Source organism: Ochotona curzoniae, unplaced genomic scaffold (assembly GCF_017591425.1).
Source record: "Ochotona curzoniae isolate NIBS_2020 unplaced genomic scaffold, NIBS_Ocur_1.0 contig_46, whole genome shotgun sequence".
Lineage (NCBI taxonomy): Eukaryota > Metazoa > Chordata > Mammalia > Lagomorpha > Ochotonidae > Ochotona > Ochotona curzoniae.
In genome coordinates, this window is record NW_024466340.1 from 5,261,488 (window position 1) to 5,284,311 (window position 22,824).

General features: G+C 48.8%; 1 protein-coding gene across 3 annotated transcripts; it reads right to left on the reverse strand.

The window, feature by feature from the left end:
• Window positions 1-132: 132 nt before the first annotated feature.
• On the reverse strand, window positions 133-21,140 carry TCTN1 (tectonic family member 1). Of its 3 annotated transcripts, none has more exons than XM_040987005.1 (15): window positions 20,982-21,140; window positions 20,617-20,681; window positions 17,856-17,976; window positions 15,430-15,560; window positions 14,204-14,355; window positions 12,362-12,449; window positions 10,028-10,137; window positions 8,364-8,384; window positions 6,635-6,769; window positions 6,105-6,230; window positions 5,461-5,546; window positions 4,857-4,997; window positions 3,453-3,614; window positions 645-786; window positions 133-368 (listed from the first exon to the last, which is right to left on the reverse strand). In XM_040987005.1, exons 1-15 carry the CDS (start codon window positions 21,131-21,133, stop codon window positions 225-227), a joined length of 1,776 nt encoding a protein of 591 aa, XP_040842939.1. In that variant the 5' UTR covers window positions 21,134-21,140; the 3' UTR covers window positions 133-224. The 3 variants fall into 3 exon arrangements, with proteins under 3 accessions (XP_040842939.1, XP_040842938.1, XP_040842940.1); XM_040987004.1 differs by having other exon boundaries at window positions 645-770; window positions 3,452-3,614; XM_040987006.1 differs by lacking the exon at window positions 4,857-4,997 and having other exon boundaries at window positions 645-770; window positions 3,452-3,608.
• Between the last annotated feature and the right edge of the window lie 1,684 nt (window positions 21,141-22,824).

Consider the following 22,824-nt stretch of genomic DNA (forward strand, 5'->3'; position numbering starts at 1 on the left):
GACAGTGTGCTTCCACGTGTGACCTCTCTGTTGGGAGCTGGACATGACCCATGCCAAATGTCGCTAAACTCAAACCAGGCACACAGAAATCCCCTAAAGGGAAGGAAGAAAGGAAAGGAAGTTGGAGTGCTGCTTTGGGAAAGCATTCGGGCCCCTCACACACCCTTCTCCTAAAGGTGAACACTTCAGGCCAAGAAGGCATTTCCTTAAAGCCACAACTCACGTCAAGCAAACGGGAAGAAGAAGTTGAAGGGCAGCCTGGCGTTGACGGTCGGCCGAGCCCGGAAGCCGGCCTCTGCAGGTGCAGACACATCCATAAAAGTAACCGCAGTGGAAATAAGAATTGTCCTTTCATTTCCTGAGTGGGTCTGCAACAGAAAGTCGGACACAAGCCCCGCCATTAGCACTCAATCCCTGCCAGGGATGGATACCCACATGGCCTAGCAGCTGAGATTAATTTAAACAAGAATGCCAACACAAGCACAATCTTGGTGGGTGGGACTGTTCTCCTTCTAAGGGAAAGGCAGAGACCGACTGCTGAATTGGTCTCCCAATCCGGGGATCACTTCAGTTACAGTCCTTTCCACAAGTGGGACCTCTTGCCTGCCACACCGGAGTGTGACCAGGGCTCCATGATGGCGTACCTCGGGGAAGGAGGCTGAGAGGAGATTCGCCGTCACATTCACGATTTTGGCCTGAGGGTTTAGCAGGGATCCGTACTTGGTCCACTTGACCTCTATCAGCAAAGCCACAGGGAGTTGGCAAGAATCCTGCAGAACGCAATGCCATTCATTGGCTGGAATCATACACAACCTCAAGCTTAATCTGCAGTTCGGGGTTTTAATGTGAAACATTTCATGGATTACACAATGTTCTGAACAAGAGAATGACTAGACTGGAAGCTCAGACAAGCCAGCTGGGACAAAGCACTCACTGCAAGTATTCAGTGACTTAAACACCTAACGCTTCTTTCTCCACCTGGTCCTGTTTCTGAGGAGGCTGTCTCACCTGGGAGCCGTGGCAATCCTGCAGCCAGCTGCAGAGCTGTCTGCCTGGCAATGACTTCAGGAGGCCAATGGCACAAGGCTGGAGGGCGTAGGAGTGCCCAGAACAAAGCCCAGTGGTCCATCATGCAAAGTGCACCACCGGAAGTCCGTGTGCTTGCATTCCTTTCACTTCAGTGGCAGTAAGAAGTGACATTTGGATACCCAGCCAGTGTCCGTATGTTATCAGGCACTCACTCCTTAAGTACACTGAGCAGGCTGCAGTCGGGCTGCCTGAGACGAGGCTGACCACTGTAGGAGTTGGCCCCGGGGCCCCTAACCTGGGAGCCTGGCTCGGTCAGCGCCAAGGGAAAATCAGGTAGTGGGCTTTCCAGACCTTCGTCCTGCCTTCGACTGGCAACTGTGGCAGCTGTGGAAGCTACCTTGTGGGCAGATGGGGATTCTACTATCCTGCACTACTTCTGAGTATGTTTGGAACTTTTCCATGACATGTTTTAGACACATTCAGGACCTAAGTGGCTAAGTGGGCCTTCTACCTTTGACACCTGCTAGAAAAGCACTACTGGAAATTCCTGAGCTGGGAACTGCCTTTAAGAACCTTGCAGGCAGATGCAACCAGGGTTGTGGCCTAGTGTTTTAAGCCCCCACCTATAGTGCTGGTATCCCATATGAGCACTGGTTGGAGTCCTGGCTGTTCCACCTGCAGTCCAGTTTCCTGCTAATATGTTTGAGAAAGCAACAGAGGATGGCTCAAATCTTTGGGTTCCTGCACCTACATGGGAAACCTGGATGAAGTTCCAGTCACCTAGCTTTTTTGCCTGGCTCAGCTCTGTCTGTTGTGGTCATTTGGAAAATGAACCAGTAGAGAGAACTCTGCATGCACTCTTTCTCTCCCTAACTCTGCCTTTCAAATAAAAACATATTTAAATATAAATCGGCTTTTTAAAAAGTCTTTGCAGGTAAAGCAAGTCCTGAGTGTATCCTGTCACCTGAACGGGGGCAGAGGATGTGAATGGTAAGGACACTGGGACGGAACCCACTCCAGGCCCTCAGAGCATCTGACCACGCTGGGTCCCCTCCTCCGAGCTGCCACCCCTCCAGAGGTTAGAAAAGCACGGGCTGTCCTCCCTGACTCCCCCGTTGAGAAGCCACTGACTGGCTGCATTCACTGAGAGTGGGGGGCTGGCGGAGCCTGAGCAAACCTGGTCTCTGCTGGAGAGGGCAGGCGTGGAGCTCAGAGCTCGCAAGCTGGGGCTCACCCCGTGGTGCCCTTGCTATAAATGCACTAAGCAGATAATGAGAAACCTGAGAAACTGCCAGGGAAATGCTGGGCAATGAGGGGATAAGCTGGGAGCGGCCCACGCTGAGCCAGCTAAGACAAAGGAAAAGGAGGGGCAGGAGACACACGTGCCTGGGACGTCACTTTCCGTTACACCCCCTGGGGAACTTTGGAGCTGAAAGCTCCCGCGTGGGCTGCTGCTGCAGAACAGGGAACAAGGGCTGGGACGGCAGTGTGGGTGACAGGAAGCTGCCGCCTTGGAGAGAGGCCTCACCCGCATTTCACTGTTAACACAAGACACCTAGAGGCTCATCCAACGGTGAATGATGACCTCTCGGTGCCCTCCGAGGCCCTTACCTGGGACACTTGGGACCACAGGTGGTTCTGACTCTGGAGTATCTGCATTTACAGAATGAGATGTCCTGGGCACAGCACCCATGTCTATACTCAATTTCACATACACCTTACATATGGATAACCTGAAGTTAATTACATACAACATCTTTATTGCACCTGTTTGCTGGGTTTTTGAGTCAGAGAAATTGCCCATCTCCTGGTTCACTTCCCAAATACTCACAGTAGTGAGGCTGGGCCAGACCTACGCCAGAAGTCTGGAACTCAACCCAGGTCTTCTACCTGGTGCTGGGGACCCAGCCCCTCAGGCCTGTCAAATGCCTCCAAGCATCTGGATGAGGAGGAACTAGAATCAGGTGCCATACCCAGGACTCCACTGTGGAGTGTAGGCTGCACCACATTATCACCTGTCCCCACTTGCAGCCTATCTGGTCAGGTGTGGCATGTCCATCGTGGCATGGTGTCAATGGACTTCAGCGTGCATCACAGTCCAGGCCTTTGAGGTAGGAAGGACTGACTGGTGCCACCAGTATGTCAAGCTTGAATGGCCCCCATTCAACATGGGTTTTTGTCCCAAGGACCAATGAATTCCCCCCTTGACAGACCTGAGGTCTATACCATTCCTATTTCACAGGAAACGGGTTCAAGCCCAGAAAGCCGCTGGCCGCAGCAAGTGCTCACAGGGGGCAGAAGCAATATTCCAGATCCAGGCCAGTCCAGCATCAAGGCCCAGGCTCCTGCCCGGCGCCTCCCTGACCTGACCTAGGAGCAGGCAAGAGTGGCAGCATGAAGCCCTCAGCTGTCAGCCCTTTACCTTCACATTGGATGACTGGGTGACAAAGTGGATGGGCACCCAATCCAGCACATCCTGGGCTCGGGTATTTCCAAACGGAGCCACGTAATCTGGGAAGCCCTGGCCCTTCAGCAGGCCTCTCACGGTTGGCACCAACAGGTGACACGGGACAGCTCTGGTCAGTCTAGGGGAGGGAAAATAGGTCAACTGAAGGAGGCCAGCGTCCACGGGCAAGTGTCTTCAGAGGCCCCAACAACAGGCATTCTCACCTCACTCTGCCATGTGGGATGATGCATAGAAGCTAAGGTGGCTCAAACTTTGTAAAATATTGGCCAAGTAGTTATTTCCAAAATGGTTCCCAAACTGGGTTCTACTGAAGCTGTATGCGAATGGTTCCATGGCCCCAAGTTGGGAACCATCACCTCTCCCCGTTCCCTGCCCCTCCTGAAGCACACAGGCATGTTCCAGGTTCCGTCTGCCAAGAGGAAGCAGGCATGGTTCTAACTTTACTTCAGTGTTCCCCAAACACATCAGACTACAGTCCCATGCCTAAAGACATCTTGTGGCAATGCATTCCCTGGAATTCTGGCCTGACAAGATCAAAACTACTAATGCAAATGTTTGAGTTGGAACCAACCAAGCAATGACATCATCAGCCCAGGGAGAAGTTGTAAAGCAGGAAAAAAGCCAAACCTTCTCCCATAGTGGGAATTCAGTAAACATAAAAAAATAAAGTTTGTAAGACTAAAAAGAATCAGGAGGTGGGACTATGTGCAGGTTATTTCAAGACATTGGGTGGATTTCCACAGCTACTCAGCTCTGTGAGTTCCAAGCGGCAGGACCAGGGTGGGGACGGCTGGGGGTTATGGTGGGCCCTGCAGAGCCCCCGGACAGCTTCCGTGATGTGCATATCTGACGATAAAAACAGGTCATGCTTGGGGTTCCTTGTGCTGGTTCCCTCATGCTCTATATGCAAATATTAAAATTCAGAAATAGAAAGGCATCTCAGAAAGTTTGTGGAAAATGAAAAGCTTGTTTTGGTGCCAAAAAACATTGGAAATCCACATATATTAGGGTTCTTCAAAAAGCTCACGGAAAATGCATTATATTGAAAAAAAAAATAGCTACACATGAATTTCATATTTTTTCACCAAAATATACATTCCTTTTCCTTTCATTTTCCCATGAACCTTTAGGAGGATCCCCATGTGGACCTGTGAGGGGCAGGACTGTAACTGTGAACTCCAGTGCTGGAGTCTACCAAACTTTGCGACCCTTCTGCCACATGTGTGCCTAGCCTTGCTACCATTTGTGACTAATGACAGCAAACTGCATGGGGCTTAATAACCAACTCACCAGCGGAGGCAGTGGTGGGACTGAGATGGAAAGGCCTGGAAGGTTTCCTTCTGTGACCTGCATAACTTACCTCAGCTTACAGCCAGAGCGCAGGTTGTAGCCAAACAGCACCGGGGTGCGGACGCCCGCCAGCGCCAGGCAATCTTGCTCTGCTGTGCTGCGGAGAACCGTGAGTTGCCCGTATTTGTTCGTGGTCTGAATAATCCCAGACGTGCAGGCACAGTTAAGGGATAGCCGCTGGTACCCGGGCAGCTTGATTCACAGGGAAGGAGACGGGGCCAGCTCTGTGACAGGAGACGTGAGCGAGACCCGAATCCAGCTGCTTGGGACCCCTGGCGTTTCGGCAGTTCTAACCATTTGCCTTCATTCAGAAATCATTCATAGAAGAGTAAATGGGCTCTTCAACATTAATTCCAAGTGTTCAAAATGCTAAACCTGTTCAGATTCTGCTTAGGTGTGACGTGGATCCTGGCTGTCAACTTCTCCATGTGAAGATTTTCCTGTCCCCACTGACATTCTCCCCAGCTGTGTGGGCTCCCCGACTGTCCCCCTCCCTCCCCAGCCATGGGTCTCCACTTTGCCTGTTCTGCAGCTAGGACTGGCCTCCAGGAGAAAGCTCTTGCCGATGCTGCCTCTCCCTTCTGGAAACTTCTCTCCAGAAGCAAAAAGGATATCCTTTCTGAGGCTGAAATCCAGCAACTAACGGGAGCCCCACCACGTAGCCAGGGTTGCCGCTCAGAGGAACGGGCCTTACGTTGTGCTGAAAGACAAGGCAGGGATGCCCCGAGAGTTCTCAATCAGGCAATGAGATGCTTTCTTCACAAAATCTGGAGTCTGCCACCAGTAAGACGGCCTCCCCCTACTCAGAACTAGAAATACACCTGCTGTGTGTGGGCGCGCCCCAGGCTATAGGAGCACAGCCAGTGTGGAAAGGAATTACATTCCCAAATGGGAAAGGCATGGGGACTAGGCCTGCGTCCAGGCCAACTCCAGGCCACATGCCAAGGACGAGACAAGGTGCTTCTCTCAAGCTGAGGCTTGTGCGGGAAGAACACATGACTTTTTAAATTGGCAATTGACGGGCCCGGCGCGGTGGCGCAAGTGGTTAAAGGTCCTCGCCTTGCACGCCCGGGATCCCATATGGGCGCCGCGGATTGGCATAGTATCGGCCCGTTGCGCTCACTTGGGGAGTGAATCATGGGACGGAAGATCTTCCTCTCTGTCTCTCCTCTCTGTATATCCACCTTTCCAATGAAAAAATAATAAAAATAAATCTTTAAATTGGCAATTGACAACTTTGACAAAGGATCAAACTTACCTGAACAAAATGGATTTCAAACGTCTGCTGCAACGGGGTTTCCTCCTGGCTGACAGCCCCCAGCAGGAGGGCGAGGTCGGCCTTTATGATCTCGCCTGCATCCCTGTACGTGAGGATGTACTTGGCCTACAAGCAGAGTGACACTGCCAACACCTGTGCACAGTGGTCCACGTGTAATGCCCCCCCCCCCACCTGCCGAAGCTTGCCTCTGCAACCCAGTGGGGAATCCAAGAGGAGTTCCCTCGGCATCTCCCCAGCCTCGGGCTTACCCGGGCCTCTGGCACCAGGTTCCAGATCAGTTGGGCCACGTGAAACGAGCCCATTCCCACAGGGGAGATGCATCCAACAAAGAGCACCAGTGGGAGGATTCCTATAAGCGCATCAGCCACGGGGAGGCGAATGAGGCAGGCACCACAGCAGGACAGCATAAAGGCAGGTGGGAGGTGGAGGGCGGCAACGTCGCAGAAACAGCCCGCCTCCCTGCAGGTGCCCCACAGTCAGGACATGCCAAAGCCAGCCTGGGCCCCTACCTCCAGAACGACATTCACACAGATCTTGCTATGCCCAGCAGTGATCAGAGAGGGCGGCAGCACCTCCAGGGCCTCCAGCCAAGTGAGCGTTTTGTTTAGAGACTGATTGACAATGGACTGGACGGTGATAGAGACCTGCTAAGCCAAGATGCGGGACTTTCAAGATTCTCCACATGACACGGGTGAATGCCGTAAAGTAGTGAACTGAGCCTCCAGGGACGCACTGCCTGTTGATTCCTATATCTGTACAGATCAAGACACTCTCCAAAATTCACATACACACTCATTGAGAAAATCATCGAGAAGGATGCAACCAAAATTTAAAAAACAGTTCCCTTTGCAAATGTGTGTCCCCACAAATCTCTCACCCATTCACAGCAGCATTATTCATAACAGCTAAAATCTGAAAACAGGGACTGCTGTTGCAACATAGTGGCAACCTACAAAGATGGCATCTCCACATGGGTACCAGTTCATGTCCTGGCTGCTCCTCTTCTGATCCAGCTCTCTACATACAGCCTGGGAAAGCAACAGAAGACGGCTCAAGTCCTTGGGACCCTGGACCACCCCAGCAGACACCTGGAAGAAGTCCCTGATGCCTGCTTCAGCCTAGCACAGCTAGGCCCTTTGTGGGGAGGGAACCAGCAGATGGAAGGACTTCTCTCTCTCTCTGCTTCTGCCTCTATCTGTTAACTCTGTGCTTCAAATAAATAAGCCTTAAAAAAACAAAACAAACCAAAACAAAAAAACCTATCCCAGAATAAAGGTAGATTTTTAAATACCTGAAACTGGCCTAAAATGCCCATCAATGGATGAACAAATAAAATGTGGCTGGTGCACATGAAGGAATACTATCTCATACAAAGTGATGGGCAGAAGTTTGGTGCCTGGGTAGAGATGCCACTCTGTTTGCTTGTTTTTGTTTGTTCGTTTTTAAAATTTATTTCTTTTTTTTACTAGAAAGGCAGATTAGATTTATGGAGAGAAGGGGGGACAGAGAAAGACCTTCCATTTGCTGGTTCACTTCCCAAGTAACGGCAATGGCAGGAGCTGAGCTGATCCAAAGCCAAGACCCAGAAACTTCTTCTGGGTCTGCTACACAGGTTCATGGTCCCAAGACTTTGGGCCACCTTCTACTGCTTTTCCAGGCCATAAGCAGGGATCTGGAAGGGAAGTAGAGTAGCCAGGACATGAACTGGCTCCCATATGGGATCCTGGTGCTTGCAAGGCAAAGATTTAGCTACTAAGCCATCACTACAGCCCAGTCCAGTTCCTTCTGCTCCAGACATCTGAAGAACAAACATTTGGAAGGACTCTGCCTAGCCTACAAATACAAGTGAAAATTTCAAAAAAATGAATGAATGAAGTAGTGTTATAGGTTACAATACAGTTAAGTCTTGAAAATACACCTAATTATGCCCAAAGGGATGGCTCAATGGACTAATCCTCCACCTCCAAGCACCAGGATCCTCATTCCTGGGCTGGCCTTTCCCACAGGGACTGAGGCAACCTCCCACATTCACTCGTGCGGGACCCACTGTGTGCCCACTGTGTACTGCTGTGAACCCAGGTGCAACACGCTCGGGCAGAGCAGATGCTCAAGTCTGCACCAGGGGAAAATGTTCTTTCGGTTGGTAACAAGGTACCCATCTCATAAAGGCATTCATTCACAGGCTCAGAAGTAAGGCTGTGTATTAAAAACTCACTTTCCATGAATAAAGACTCTCACCTTGGCTCTTGAATTAGGCACCTAAACAAAGACAAAACATGACAAATTCAGTTAACTTCAACAAAATAAACCTTTTCATACCTCAGAACAAAAGGCATATTTATCCTGTTAATCACAGAGGAAAACAGAATTCCATGAATATAGACTTGCTACCTACATATGTCTGAATCCACATCTAGTCAGAGAGGCGACCCTGCCTTCTCCCATGGTCACTGTCTTCAGATGGAAGCTCGGGTAGCTGGTCTCAGGAAGCCCTCAGGCTCTCGGGGTCATTAGTGTGTACCCCCACATTAAGTCACTGGGCCATCACCTGTCACCTCCCATTGCATCCACTCACACTGGAAGGACACTCCCGTTTGCCCAGGCGGTTCTCAATCTGCCTCACTAGTCTTCCTGCCATGAGCCCAAGGCCCTTGGTGCCAAGCGCCCCTCTCCCCATCTGGCCAGAAGTCTTTCTGGAAGGCTTGCCTTTCAATTTCCGTCCCATCTCTCCCAATCTTGTTAGAAGATACCCTATTAAGCCACTGACAGCTTAACAGCATGGGGATGAACAAGACACTTTGGGGGAGGCCAGTGCCGAAAGGAACTTAACACCTGGCTGCCCAAGAGACTAGCCCAGGCCCCTAGGACAAGTATGAGAAGGCAGGCCACCTGCAGGAACCCGGAGGCCAGAGAGCTGATCTAGCAGAGGAGTTGAGGAAATAGGGAGGAAAAGGATAAACTGGACTCTAAAAACTAAACCCAGATGAATAATGGGGCCTTGGACCACCCCACCCACCCCACCTCTACACTCCTCTAAAAAGGAAATCAGGTGGGCGGAGGGGGTGCTGGTCTGACAAGATCTTCCCCCTCATACCTTCCACAGCAGCCTGACCCCAGAGTCCCCCTCATCCTTCATTTTGACTTTGCTCACTGCCAGAGAGAATGGGGTCGCTCACCACTATGATCTTTTCTCCTGTCTCCAGAAATTCTACGTCCTGTCTGGCCTGGGCTGCTAATTTCATGTCAGCCACGGAGTGGGTTTTCACTTCTCTTCTGGTCTAAGAGAAACCTCCTTTTGCTGCTAATATGATTATTTCTGTCACAGACACTATGACCTTTTTGGGGCCAATGCTGTTGAGTGCTGACTGCACCACTTCCGATCCAGCTCCCCTCTAACAGCCTGGGAAAGCAGCAGAGGATGGACCGAGTGCTTGGGCCCTGCCCCAACGTAGGAGACCGGAAAGAAGCTCTCCACTCCTGGCTCTGAACTGGCCCAGCTCTGGCCATTGCAACCATTTAGAGAGTGAACCAGTGGATAGAAGATATCACTTCTCTCTGTAACTCTGCCTCTCAAATAAATAAATAAAATCTTGTTTTAAGAACAGATCTTTTCATGACTTCTAATGTTTCTGGTTATTAGTAAAGATTTTTTTTTAATTTGGCAGACATATTACTGGTTATAATCAAAATGAATGAAAGCAAAACAGAAAATATAAAAATAAAAATTAAAGGATTCTTTCAATAATTACACTAATATCAAGTTACTGTGGAAGAAAAATGGAAACCAGATTGTCAGTCATGTTCTGAAATTATTCTATTATTCTATGCCTGTCACATTTTAAGAGTACAAAGAACAGAAAACATACGGGAATGAATCAGTTCCATTTCCAAATAATTCTTACCCTCAGAATTTGAGGACTGCTGTAGTAAGTCATATTAAGAGCTTCTATTTCTTCACATTTTTCTACATTTATCCTTCTGGTGCACTTAACAGCCTGGTTCACCAGAAATGCTGATAGTTGCAACATAGTCAAGGGGACAAAAAAGACAAAAGAATTTCAATGTCCAGTGGTAATTTTAAAAAACTATAACCTACGGAGGCCAGCATTATGGTTTAGTGGATAATGAATGCCACTGCCTGCAGTGTTGGCATCCCATACTGGCACTGTTTTGTGTCCCAGCTGCTCTGCTTCTAACCGAGCTCCTAGCTACTGGTCTGGGAAAACGGTGGAAGACCGCCTGAGTTCCCAGGCCCAACACCGAAATGGGAGAGCCAGACGACGCTCCCCGCTCCAGGCTGCAGCCCGGCCCGACCTGCCTTTGTAGCCATCTGGAGAGTGAACTAGCAGAGAAAAAGTCCCTCCTCCCCGGCAACTGTTTCAAAAATAAATTAAAAAAAAAACCCGTAACCTAGGAAAAATGGCAAAGTTACATTACAGAAATGCAATATGATTAAAATTAAACTTAAAAACTATTGTTTGAACAGGTAAAAACCACATCCACCAGATTCAAAATTCAAAAGACACAAAAAAGGACTGGACCAAGACTCCCTCCAGTTCGCGTCCTGTCCCCACACCACCAGCACCCTCCCCGGAGGCAAGTGGTGGCAAGGATCTGGTGTTTTCAGAGACATTCTATGAACATAAAAGCAAATCTACAGGTTTTAAAAATTGCTTTAATTTCTTTCTTCTTTTGGAAATAAACACATGATATATACACGCTCTGCCCTGCATTTTTCCCCCTCAATAACGTAGCTTGCAGGTCAATCTAACCGAGTACATGAAAAATTTCCTCTTCTTTTGAAGGCATAATTAATAGTCTATTACCAATGTGGCACAATCACTCTATCAGTTCCCTATTAAGTGGACAATGACATGTCTCTTTGCTGTCTACCGTCTGTCCTCTCGCACGTGGCCCACGGTTTTGGCAGAACACAGCCTGCACGAAAAGGCACGTTCATCTGTAACTCCGGCCCATTCTGCTGATCCATCCTTCACGTAGACTGCACGGTTCTCGGTCCGGCCAGTCAAGCAGGCGGGTCCCCGTTTCCCTGTGCTGAGCCTACTGCCTGGACGGACAGTGAAGACGGTGTCGAGATCTGCTCTTCACCTACCCTGCTCCCAGGGGTGTAGCGTGAGAGACGCAGGGCCCTGGGAGGCAGAGCGTGCAGGGGAGCACCGGGGCACGTGGACCACAGCTGACTGCACACTTTCTGCTCTGCTCCACCCCGAGGGATTTCAAGCCAGAAACCGCACATCTCTTAGCTTGCTCGTCTAAAAAAAAAAATGGACACGCCCGGCACAGCAGCTAACACACCCAGAGTGCCTGGGTTCGAGTGCTAGCTCCACTTTCAATCCAGCTCCCAGCTAATGAGCATCCTGGGAGGCACAGGTAAGGAATCACAGAGCTGTGTTCCTCCCACGTGGGGGAACCAGGCCCTGGCTGTTGCGGACATTGGGGAATTAATAAGTAGATGAACGATCTCTGTCTATCCCCCTGGTTTTCAAACAAAAAACAGATTTTTTTAAAAGTTGTATTTATTTTCTTGCTTTGAAAAGCAGAATTAGAGAGAGAGAAGAGAGACAGAGAGCGATTCTCTGTCTGCTGATTACTCCCCAAATGGCTAGTGACTGACGTTGGGCCAGTCTGAAGCCAGGAGCCAGGAGATTCTTGTAGGTCTTCCATGTGGGTACAGGGGCCCAAGCACTTGGGCCATTCTCTGCTGCTTTCCCAGGCTGTTAGCAGGGAACTGGACTGGAAGGGAACAACTGGGATATGAACCAGCACCCATATGGCATGTGCCCCAAGATACACCATGGCATCTGCCCCAAATAAACAGATTTTATTAAAAAACAAGCAAACAGGGATGCTAATCTGATCTAAAAGGATCACTGTGAAGATTCAACAGAACACACGCAAGCTCTCCGCACAGTAAATGGCAGCTAATGATATCTATTACAATTTTCCAGCCACAGGAAGCGTTCAACATTCAAGTGGGCTGTTTGCAGGTAGTGAGTTCATCACCGCCACTGTAAGTGCTCAAGCAGTGATTGTAGTAAGTAGGGAAAACTCTTGTACCACACGTGCAATCAAGCCACATAACCTTGGAAACCTCTTGCAACCCCAAAGATCCTCTGTGTCTTCACCCAAGAAGCCTGCCTGATGATGCTCACGACACACACAGACTAAAATCGGATCTCTCGGTGCACAGGGAGAGAGAGCGGCCACTCCCTTACCTGCAGGGTTGTCATCAGTGCACAACGATGACGTCAGGGGTGAAGGAAACCTTAAGAAGGAGTCTGACGTCTGCACAGATGCCCCGTACTGCAAAGGCAAGAATCAACCACCATTATGGTGCCAGGAAACAGACTCATCAACACTGAGGGGGCAGCACTGCAGACATAGGCATAAGATGAAAATCCCAGACGTGGGCCATGGTCCACGCCCACATGGCTGGCATCTAGCGGCCTGCCCCTCCAACAAGATGTGTGTTGCTGTGTGTGCGTCTCTGCATCTGCAGGCAATACAACTATGGAATTCCTCAAGAAGAGTCCATCAGAAGGTGACGGCAGCGCCTCTGCAGACAAGACACGAGCGGCAGGGCGCAAAGTGCGCAAAGTAATTATTTTCCATTAGCATTTGTTGTTTAAACGACAGCATATATTAACATTTTAAAAATCAACTTTTTATGAGAGTGCCAAAATAAAATCCCAAAAACCTCTTGCCCAACTGGGCAGACATTTTAACATCTCAGTTCCAGCAAAGGTACAGGAGAACAAGTCCTCTCCTTCAGCGGAACCGCAAGTGGAAATTACCACAGGCCTTCTGGGTGGCCAATGCGCTATCAAAGTTTAAAGTTTCCATTCATTCTTACCAAGCTAATCCATGTACAGGAATGCAGCCTAAGGATACAATTAGAAAAATGTACGAAGATGGATACACAAGGGCACTTCAGAAAGTAATTTATGGGGGCCAGCACTGTGGCTTAGTAGGGAAAGCCATCACCTGCGGCATCGTCACTCTGTACTGCTTTACTAATCCCACTCCCCTGCTAACGGCCTGGGAAGGCAGCAGAGGATGGCCCAAGTGTTTGGGTTCCTGCAAGCCGTGTGGGAGACCTGCAGGAAGTTCCAGGCTCCTGACTTAAGCCTGACCCCTCACTGGCGGTTGTAGTCATCAGGAAGTGAACCTCTGGATGAAAGATCTCTCTCTGCCTCTCTCTCTGTAACTCTGTAACTCTTTTTGTTAAAAGGCAGCTTATGGAAAGCTGAAAAGATAAAGTTTATTTTGGTGTAAAAAGTTTTAAATTATACAAGAGATCTTTTAAAACTTCATAAAAATACACATTCTGAAAAAAACTACACATAGAATTCAAAATTTTCAAGCTTTCTGAAGTATCTCATATATTCAAGCATGTTCTTTGTGACAGGGCCCACATCGTGATGCTGTGGGTTAAGATACTGCCTGCAGCACAGCATCTTATCTGAATGCTAGTTCAAGTCCCTGCTGCTCCACTTCTGACCAAGCTCCCTGTTAATGCACCTGGGAAAGCAATGGAAGACGGCCCCAGTGCTCGTGTCCCTGCACCCACATGAGAGACATGGAAGCAGCTCCTGGCTCCTGGCTTCAGCCTGGCCCAGCCCCAGTTGTTGTGATCACTTGGGGAATGAACCAGCACATGAATGGAAGCGCTCTCACTCTGTCTCTCCCTCTTTCTGTAACTCTGCCTTTCAAACAGACAAAACAAATTTTTAAAAAAATCTTCTTTGTGGATTCTTTATAATAGTAAAAGCTGGGAGAAAATGTCTACAAAGAGTGGAAAGGAGACCCCACACAGAAAGGGCCCCGGGTGTTCCGACGTGGGACACAGCGCCTTAACTGCTAGACCGAACGACAGCTGCAAAATAGGTGACATTAATCCATCGTTTTCGATCTGTAAGCACAAATCAGAAGTTTTTCAATCTCTGGTGTGAATTAACGTCTTGAGAAGACAGTTTTGCTGGTAACACTGAAAACAAACTTACAAGGACAGCCTATCTGTGCCAGGTGCAGTGGATTAGATCAAGGGCGCAGCTCACCTCATATTTAGTCATACTGGGAGCATCAGATTTGGGTGCGAAAGAAGCATCTGAGTCTGTGTTCACTGTAAAACCATCAGATGTTTGCATCAATTCATCAAAATTGCTGTCATCAGGTACTTCCGGATCAATAAAAGCTAATCCAGGTTTATCTGGTTTTAGAAAAAGTATTTTAAGTCAGTTCAAAAGGCATGTATATTACATATGACATTTTAGAAAGGTTTTTTTTTTTCTTTTTTTATCAGCATTAAGACTAGTATTAAAAAAAAGTGGGGGGAGTGTCTCCTTCCACATTCACTCCTCACGGGATCTCCTGCACATCCTTAAATCCCCAGGCCTTCTCCTTCCCCTCCCCACCCTCCTGGCTTCTGGCAAGGTGGGGCAGCACTGGCCTCCAGCTGCTGCAGGATCCCAGCAAACCAGGCGCCACCTCTTCCATCAGCTACCATCGGGGCAGCTCTCCTCAGATGGCTGTGGGAAGCAGAGACTCACGCAGTCACCCCGAGCCCTGGGGAAACACGTGCTGTGCCCAGGGGACGCAGAGGGAATGGGACTGGTAAGATGGCAGAGAACATAATGAACACTGGCTGGTCATGGACTCGGCACGGCGGAGCACGCACCCAGGTCTCCCATTACTAGAGCACAGACCCAAGCGCCCAAGCACAGGCATTCCAGCAAGGCAGTCCGACAGGTGTCTGCAGGGGACAGTGCCTTGATAACAGGTTACCCCTGTGGGTACTCGGGATAGAGGCCTTCCTGGAGCTAAATTCTCAGACAAAAATAAAGATCCTGTTTTCATGCAAATATTCTTGTTAAAAATAAAACAGAAAAAGGAAATAGAAACCACAGGTAATGTTTAAAGCTCAACCCAATTTTCACCCATTACACCAGAAGAAGTAAAAAAAAAAAACGTGTGTGTGTGTGTAAAAATCTAGATTCCCCCAACTCCCTATGTCCGCATAATATAAACAGGTGAAATTAGGCATAAAGTTTCAAAAGACAACTACACACATACAGTTTTAAAGAAAACACAGGTGCTTATAGTTCTACAAGCTACTTGCAGGTAGCTGTGAAATGACCTCACAAGGTACATGTTATGCATATAAAATATAACTAGACTGCTTTAAATCTAAAAGAATAAGGTTTTTTCTTTTCATTATATAACTTCGAAAAAACAAGCTTCCAAAGTTTCCCAAAAAGCATCCATTACAGTTTGCAATACTTACAGTTTGCAATATGAATGCAGAAAATAGATGGATTGACATGGTCAACAAGTTTAAATACCCTCTGAGGTGGGTCTGAGGTAAAATTCAAGGAATAAATGGCTGCTTTTTGAGTACAAAATTGGCTGTCACCCCTGAAAATGAAAAATAATAACATCAAGTTTGAGGGTATAGGCACACGTTCTCAGCACAGGTATTTTTAAATTGTCAATGCTTGTAGTGTCCTATGCTAATAGCTGTAGGAGGATACTTACGAAAGCAGGTTAGAATTCATATATTTTCTTAAAGATTTATTTATTTTTATTGGAAATTCAGATCTACAAAGAGAAGGAGAGAGAGACAGAAAGATCTTCCATCTGCTGGTTCACTCCCTAAGTGGCCGCAACAGCCGGAGATGAGCCTATTTGAAGCCAGGAGCCAGGAGTCTCCTCTGAGTCTCCCACACAGGTGCAGGGTCCTAAGGCTTTGAGCCATACTTGACTACTTTCCCAGGCTACAGGCAGGGAGCTGGATGGGGAGTAGAGCAGCAATACAAGATGGTCGGTAGATGGGACACAAATCAGTGGTGCCCATATGAGATCCCAGCTGATGCAAGGAGAGGATTAAACCACCAGCTGTCAGGCCCTAGAATTAATGTTTTTAAGAGTTATTAATTTACTTGAAAGGCAGGGTTAAAGAGAAAGATCTTCCATCTGCTGCTTTACTCCCCCAATGGCCACAGCAGTCAGTGCTGGGCCAGTCTGAAGTCAAGAGCTTCTTCCGGGTTTCCCATGTCAGTGAGGGAGCCAAGTAGTTGGGCCAGCTTCTGCTGCCTTCCCACGTGCATCAGCAGGGAGCTGGACTGGAAGCGGAACATCAGGGACTCAGACCAGCACTCATACGGGATGTTGGCGTCACAATGGTTTTACTGGTCATGCCACAGCACCAGTCCCAGAATTCATACTTTAAAAATCAGTTGAGACACAGGCAGAAAGAAAGAAAAGGCGAGAACTCTCATCCATGGGTCACTCCCCAATGCTCACAGCGTCCTCAGAGAAGTCAGGGGACAGGAACTCCATTCAGGCTTCCCCTGTGGGTTGCTGCTTTCCAGGCTCAGTATCAGAAGCCAGAGCCAGCGATTCAGCCAGGCCCTCTGTTACAGAAGTGGAGTCATAACTGCAAAGGAAATGCCCTTCCTTGAGCCCATTTATTTATTTAATTTGTATTAAAATGTCTGGCATTTGGGGCCTGGCACAGCTAGGAACCCACGTGGGTGCCACTTTGCATCCCAGCTGCTCCACTTCCCACCCAGCTCCCTGTTTGTGGCTTGGGAAAGCAGTCGAGGATGGCCCAAAGCTTTGGGACCCTGCACCCGCGTGGGAGACCCGGAAGAGGCTCCTGGCTTCGGATCGGCATAGTATCGGCCCGTTGCGCTCACTTGGGGAGTGAATCATCGGACGGAAGATCTTCCTCTCTGTCTTTCCTCTCTGTATATCCGCCTTTCCAATGAAAAAATAATAAAAAAAAAATCTAAAAAAAAAAAAAAGTGAGGTTCTTTGCTGAGGGCTCTAACTTCTAATCTGGGGAGGGTCCTGCAAATTGCACCTGGTGTTGGTAAAACAACATTTTACTGGAACATATTCAAACCCATTCATATATCTACCTACAGCTACTTTCACTTAACAATTGTAAAGCTGAGAAGTTGCCACAGAGACCCCTAATGGCGTGTAAAGTGTAAATAATATCTAGCTTTGTTCTGGTCCCGGGTATTTTGCTACTGATCCTGGGAAGGAAGTGAAAGTTATACTGCGTGCCCCTGCCTCCCACATAGAGACCAACATGGAGCTCCTGGCTCCTGGCTCTGGCCAAGTCCAGCCCTGACAGCCATCTGGGGAGTGAACCAATGGATAGAAGATCGATCTCTCTCTGCCTTTAAAATCAATAAACGCATTCTTTAAAACAAACAAACAAACAAAAAAGATTATCTCTTTACCTTAGAATTGCCGGGAATGACAGTTTTAAATTATTCTCCCTACAATGTGAACTGTGAGGATTCCTGGTAGATTTCACAAGATTAGAAAAGTATGAACAACGCTTTCCCAGCTATGTGCTTCACTGTGTCCACAACAAAAGCTTCAACATTAGACTACTTTTCAGCCTAGATTACACATGAGACTAGTTCACTAACACAGGAAAGTGACAAATCTCTGTTTAAAATGCAAACTGGAATAGACCCCCAAACACAGAGAGGTTTCATTCAATTCCTGAGATGATTTCACTCATTTTCCCCTCAACTCTCTGGCCGGCTGACAGTAAGAGAAAGCACTTCATCTGCACCTCGCTTTGGACAACACAGCCCCTTAAATCATCAAAGACAGCAAACCAAGCTTTGGGGGTGTTTTCACTATCCTAGTCAAACCTTCCAGAGCCAGGACATGTCTTAAACTTACCTGACAACTGGGACGGAGCAGGCAGAAAAGATGCTGAAGTCCCTGGCATCGCAGTCAGGGTCACAGCAGCAGTTGACGTCACACTGTGCTGGGGACAGGTCACAGACACACAGAGCAGCCACTACACAGGGAAGAGGGACAAGATTCACAGCATGGCCAGCAGCAGGTGCTGACTGGCCCCTGCTACAACAAGTTCAAGTTCATGCAAAAGAACTTCAGTGTCTCCCACTGTGCTCTGGGATGCGGGACGGACGTGCAGGTTTGAGCACAGCAGCTGGCCCTGATGGGCTCACAGAGTTCTGTCTGTGCTTTAGCTGCATGCAATGCGATTTGGTAAGCCAAATAGGAAACCCAAACATGCACAGTTTTCAAGACAGATGAGCCAGAAATAGGTTAAGCCCTACTACAGGCTTAAAATGACAGGCAGGCAAGCCTCTGCTCTGGATGTGGCTCAGGGAAGGGCCCACACTACATCCATGAGGCAGGAATAGTTTCAGTGGTGCCCTACTCCTCAAAGACATCCTGTAATTCTGAAGTTGAGCTTTTGGCTAATGTGCACCCTGGGGGGGCAGCTGGAGCCAGTTCAAATGGCTGCATCCCTGTCACCCACATGGGATACTTCAATGAAGCTCCTGGGGTCTCCTTGGCTAGGGTGTGGCGTTCACAGGCATTAGGGAAATTAATCCACAGATTTAAGTTCTCTCTGTACTCTACCTTTCAAATACACACTTTAAAAAATAAAGAAATAAAGTATAAACATCAAATGCATGGTAGTTATTATTGATGGGGGAAAGGTTAAGGGCTTCAATCATATTTGTAATTTGTTTTGTTTTCTCTTTTTTTAAAAAAATATTTATTTATTTATTGGAAAGTCAGATATCCAGAGAAGAGGAGAGACAGAGAGGAAGATTTTCCGTCCGATGATTCACTCCCCAAGTGAGCGCAACGGCTGATGTTGCGCCGACCTGAAGCCAGGATCCAGGAACTTCTTCCGGGTCTCCCACACGGGTGCAGGGTTCTAAGGCATGGGGCCATCCTCAACTGCTTTCCCAGGCCACAAGCAGGGAACTGGGTGGGAGGTGGAGCAGCCGGGATTAGAACTGGCGCCCATAGGGATCCCGGGGCAGTCAAGGTGAGGACTTTAAATGCTAGGCCACACTGCCGGGCCCTTGTTTTATTTTCTTAAAAAAATATCCTGGGCCAGGTACTGTGTTGCAGTTGGTAAGCCGCCACTTGAAACACCCCACACCCACGTCACAGGGTGGCTGTGAAAATTAAATCACACGCAACACAGAGGAAACCCACAGCGAGGTGTGTACCACATGGCAGGTGGTTAATAAATCAGTTATTCTTGCCATCCAGGGTCTAAAGAGAATCTCTTTAAAAATAAAAGGCCACGTACAGGGGCCTGGTGGTGTGGCCTAGGGCAGCTTCACCTCCCACCCAACTCCCTGCTTGTGGCCTGGGAAAGCAGTCCAGGACAGCCCAATGCTTTGGGACTCTGCACCTGTGTGGGAGACCTTTCCAGGTCTCTTTCGAAGGTCTTGGCTCCTGGCTTCGGGTCGGCACAGCACTGGCCGTTGTACTGACTCAGGGAGTGAATCATTGCATGAAGATCTTTCTCTCTGTCTCTCTTCCTTTATGTATATCTGACTTTCCAATAAAAATAAAATAAATCTTAAAAAAAAAAAAGATTTAAAAAAAGAAAAGGCCACATACAAATTCATCCTCCCTACTGGGAAAACAAACAAACAGCAGCCTTAAACACATGCTCTTAATTCCAGGCCAATAATCTTAGAATAATCTTAGAGAATTTCAGGCATGGAAACTATATCGTGCCCAATGCCAACAGATGCGACTTCTCTATTACCCCATCAGATCAACAGGTTAAATGCTTAAGGTTCTGTTTATTAAAGAGATTTCTTTGTGGGCCCGGTGGCATGGCCTAAAGGCTAAAGTTCTTGCCCTGAGCACGCCAAGATCACATATGGGCACCAGTTCTAATCCTGGCAGCTCCACTTCCCATCCAGCTCCCTGCTTGTGGCATGGGAAAGCAGTCGAGGACGGCCCCATGCCTTGGAACCCTGCACCCACATGGGAGACCTGGAAGAAGTTCCTGGATCCTGGCTTCAGATCAGCATAGCACCGGCTGTTGCGCTCACTTGGGGAGTGAATCATCGGACGGAAGATCTTCCTCTCTGTCTCTCCTCTTCTCTGGATATCTGACTTTCCAATAAAACTAAAATAAATCTTAAAAAAAAAAAAAAACAGATTTCTTTGTATTTTTTCTTACAGACGACTCATAATATATAAAGGAGGACTTGGGTAGAAAGGACTGTTCAGTAATTGGAGTTGAGTCATGGAGTTCAGGATTTCAGCTAAATAGAGCATTATTATTATTATTATTTATTAATATTGCACCTTGCCCCATTTCAGAACAGACTTCCCTCTCAGGAGGGGAGTAATAACTCACTTACTAAACCACTGACTGGGTGGTAGGCATTTCACCTGTAAAGTTACTCAAGAAGGAATAAAACAAAAAAACAAAAAACAAAAAAAACGCACACCTATGCGGGTTACTCTCAACTCCTCTGTAGTCAGAGGGTTAATTCATTTGGATGACCACAAACCCCTTTTACAGTCCTCTGGTTGCTAATGCGGCTTGACACTAGAAAAGTGCATATCCACACAAGTTGGGGAGCCTCCACCCACCCACCCCTCCACCTCCCCAGCATCCCAGAAACTGGCACTTGGTACCCACCGTCAGTGACCGGGGTGGGTCTGGAACCGGAGGAAGACTCGGGGGCTGTGGAGGTTCCGGGGGGCCTCTCGGAGGCCGTGGAGGTTCTGGGGGGCCTCTCGGGGGCTGTGGAGGTTCCGGGGGGCCTCTCGGAGGCTGTGGAGGTTTCCGGGGACCTCTCGGGGGCTGTGGAGGTTCCGGGGGGCCTCTCGGAGGCTGTGGAGGTTTCCGGGGACCTCTCGGGGGCTGTGGAGGTTCTGGGGGGCCTCTCGGGGGCTGTGGAGGTTCCGGGGGGCCTCTCGGAGGCTGTGGAGGTTTCCGGGGACCTCTTGGGGGCTGTGGAGGTTCCGGGGGGGCTTTCGGGGGCTGTGGAGGTTCCGGGGGACCTAGGCGACGGCGATGCTCCAAAAGAAACCAGGGATATCTCGGTGATATTATGGTCCGTAGTTACAGTCGGGGTCGCCCCGTCTTGGGCCCTCCCGGACGTCCAGCACCCCAGAAAGACCAGCAGGAGCCGCGGCAGGACCCGCGGCCCCATCGCGGACCCCCGGAGGATGCCCCGCGCGGCCGGCACCAGGGGCCGCTCGTTGCCGGGCAACCGCCGCAGCGCGCGGGGCATCCCGGGAAGAGTCCCAGCAGGCCACGCGAGGAGGCGGGCCCGGCGCCGCCGGCCGCGGGCGGGTGTGTGTGAGGCGGCCGGCCGGCGGGTGAGGCCTGGCGGCCGGTCCCAGCCCTGAGGAGGGCCGGTTCAGCGTCCGGGGAGCCGGCCGCTGTAAGTCGAGCGCAGGAGTCCGTGCTTTGACCAGTGCTGAGGGAACTTGGACGTCGGCCGCGAAAGGGGCCTTCCCTGTTTTTCGACCCAGGTCTCACCTTTTGTCTTTTGTTAGGTGCCTCGCTGGAGGTCGCCAGGACTGCTCAGGTTCCGACAAAGAGGGCGACACATTTTTGATAATGTTTAAGTCGACCTGCCAGAACACATCACATTACAGTGTTTGTTCGCAAAACACGTTGACCGTTCCTGAAGTGGGCACGACAGTACAGGCGTGGATGCGCCCCTTGCCGCTTGCACCTGTCAGGGTGACATCTTCAGCTCCTTCTGCTTGCATTCCGGAGACAATGCACACAAGTAGCTTCAGTGTGGCCGATTTCTCTCTCTCCTTCACTCTGCCTTTCCAATTAGAATAAATGAGTAAACATTTTTTTTTTCCAACTGCAAAGCGTGAGGGAAACTTTTCTCCCATACAATAAAACTTGGCTCTCAGCTATTCCAGCATAATTCATTATTTCCTTTATCGTCAAATACATATTTAGCATGGTACTAAAATGCTACCAGCAGCAAACAATACACAATTGCAGTCCTAGGACCATCACCAACTGCATGATGGTCAGCTGCACAATTTCATTAACGTCTGTGTTTTTAGGGTCTTGTCACCTCCATTCTTTCCTCTGCTGGAGTTCAGACACCAGAACTTCTCTCATGTTCAAGCTCTCTAGCGAATCTAACCTGCACAGAGTGGAGAGTCACCGAGAGAGAAATCTGTGTTTTTTTTCTTTTTTCCTAAGATATATTTTATCTATTGTAAAAACAGAACAAGTGAGGAAGGGAGATTTTCAATTCCGAAATGGCTGGGCCTGGCCAGACCACAGCTGGGAATCAGGACTTTCATCCTGGTCCCCCACCTGGGTTCAGGAGCCCAAAAACTTAGCCTCCACTGCTCTCCCAGGCACATGGTAAGGAGCTGGAACAGAAGCAGAGCAACCAGTTGAACTGGTTTCCTAACGGAACGCTGGCATTGCAGCTTAACCCACCGTACCACAACATCAGCCGCTGAAATCTGGTTTCAGGATTCCTTGGGTGTTATCAATTCTCAGTAAGTCATCTATTTTAAGTTCTTTTCTCCCCTACCATGGACCTGGGCACGTCATTCCTGAGTCTCCCTGGAGTTGGGCAGCTCCAATTGACGACCTGCAGGTACTGGCTTTCCCATCTACTCACTTCCAAAAACGGTTTGAATGTTCTTGTGAGCAAGCTTCTTTCCCACTCTCTTTACAGGTGGGTTTGTGTCTATATAATTCATTTTATGTGATTTTTTTAAAAAAGGGATTTATTTTGATTTATTTATTGGAAAGTCATATTTACAGAGTGAAGGAAAGACGGAAAGATCTTCCATCCACCAGTTCACTCCACGGCCTGAGCCGAGCCAATCTGAAGCCAGGAGCCAAGAGCTC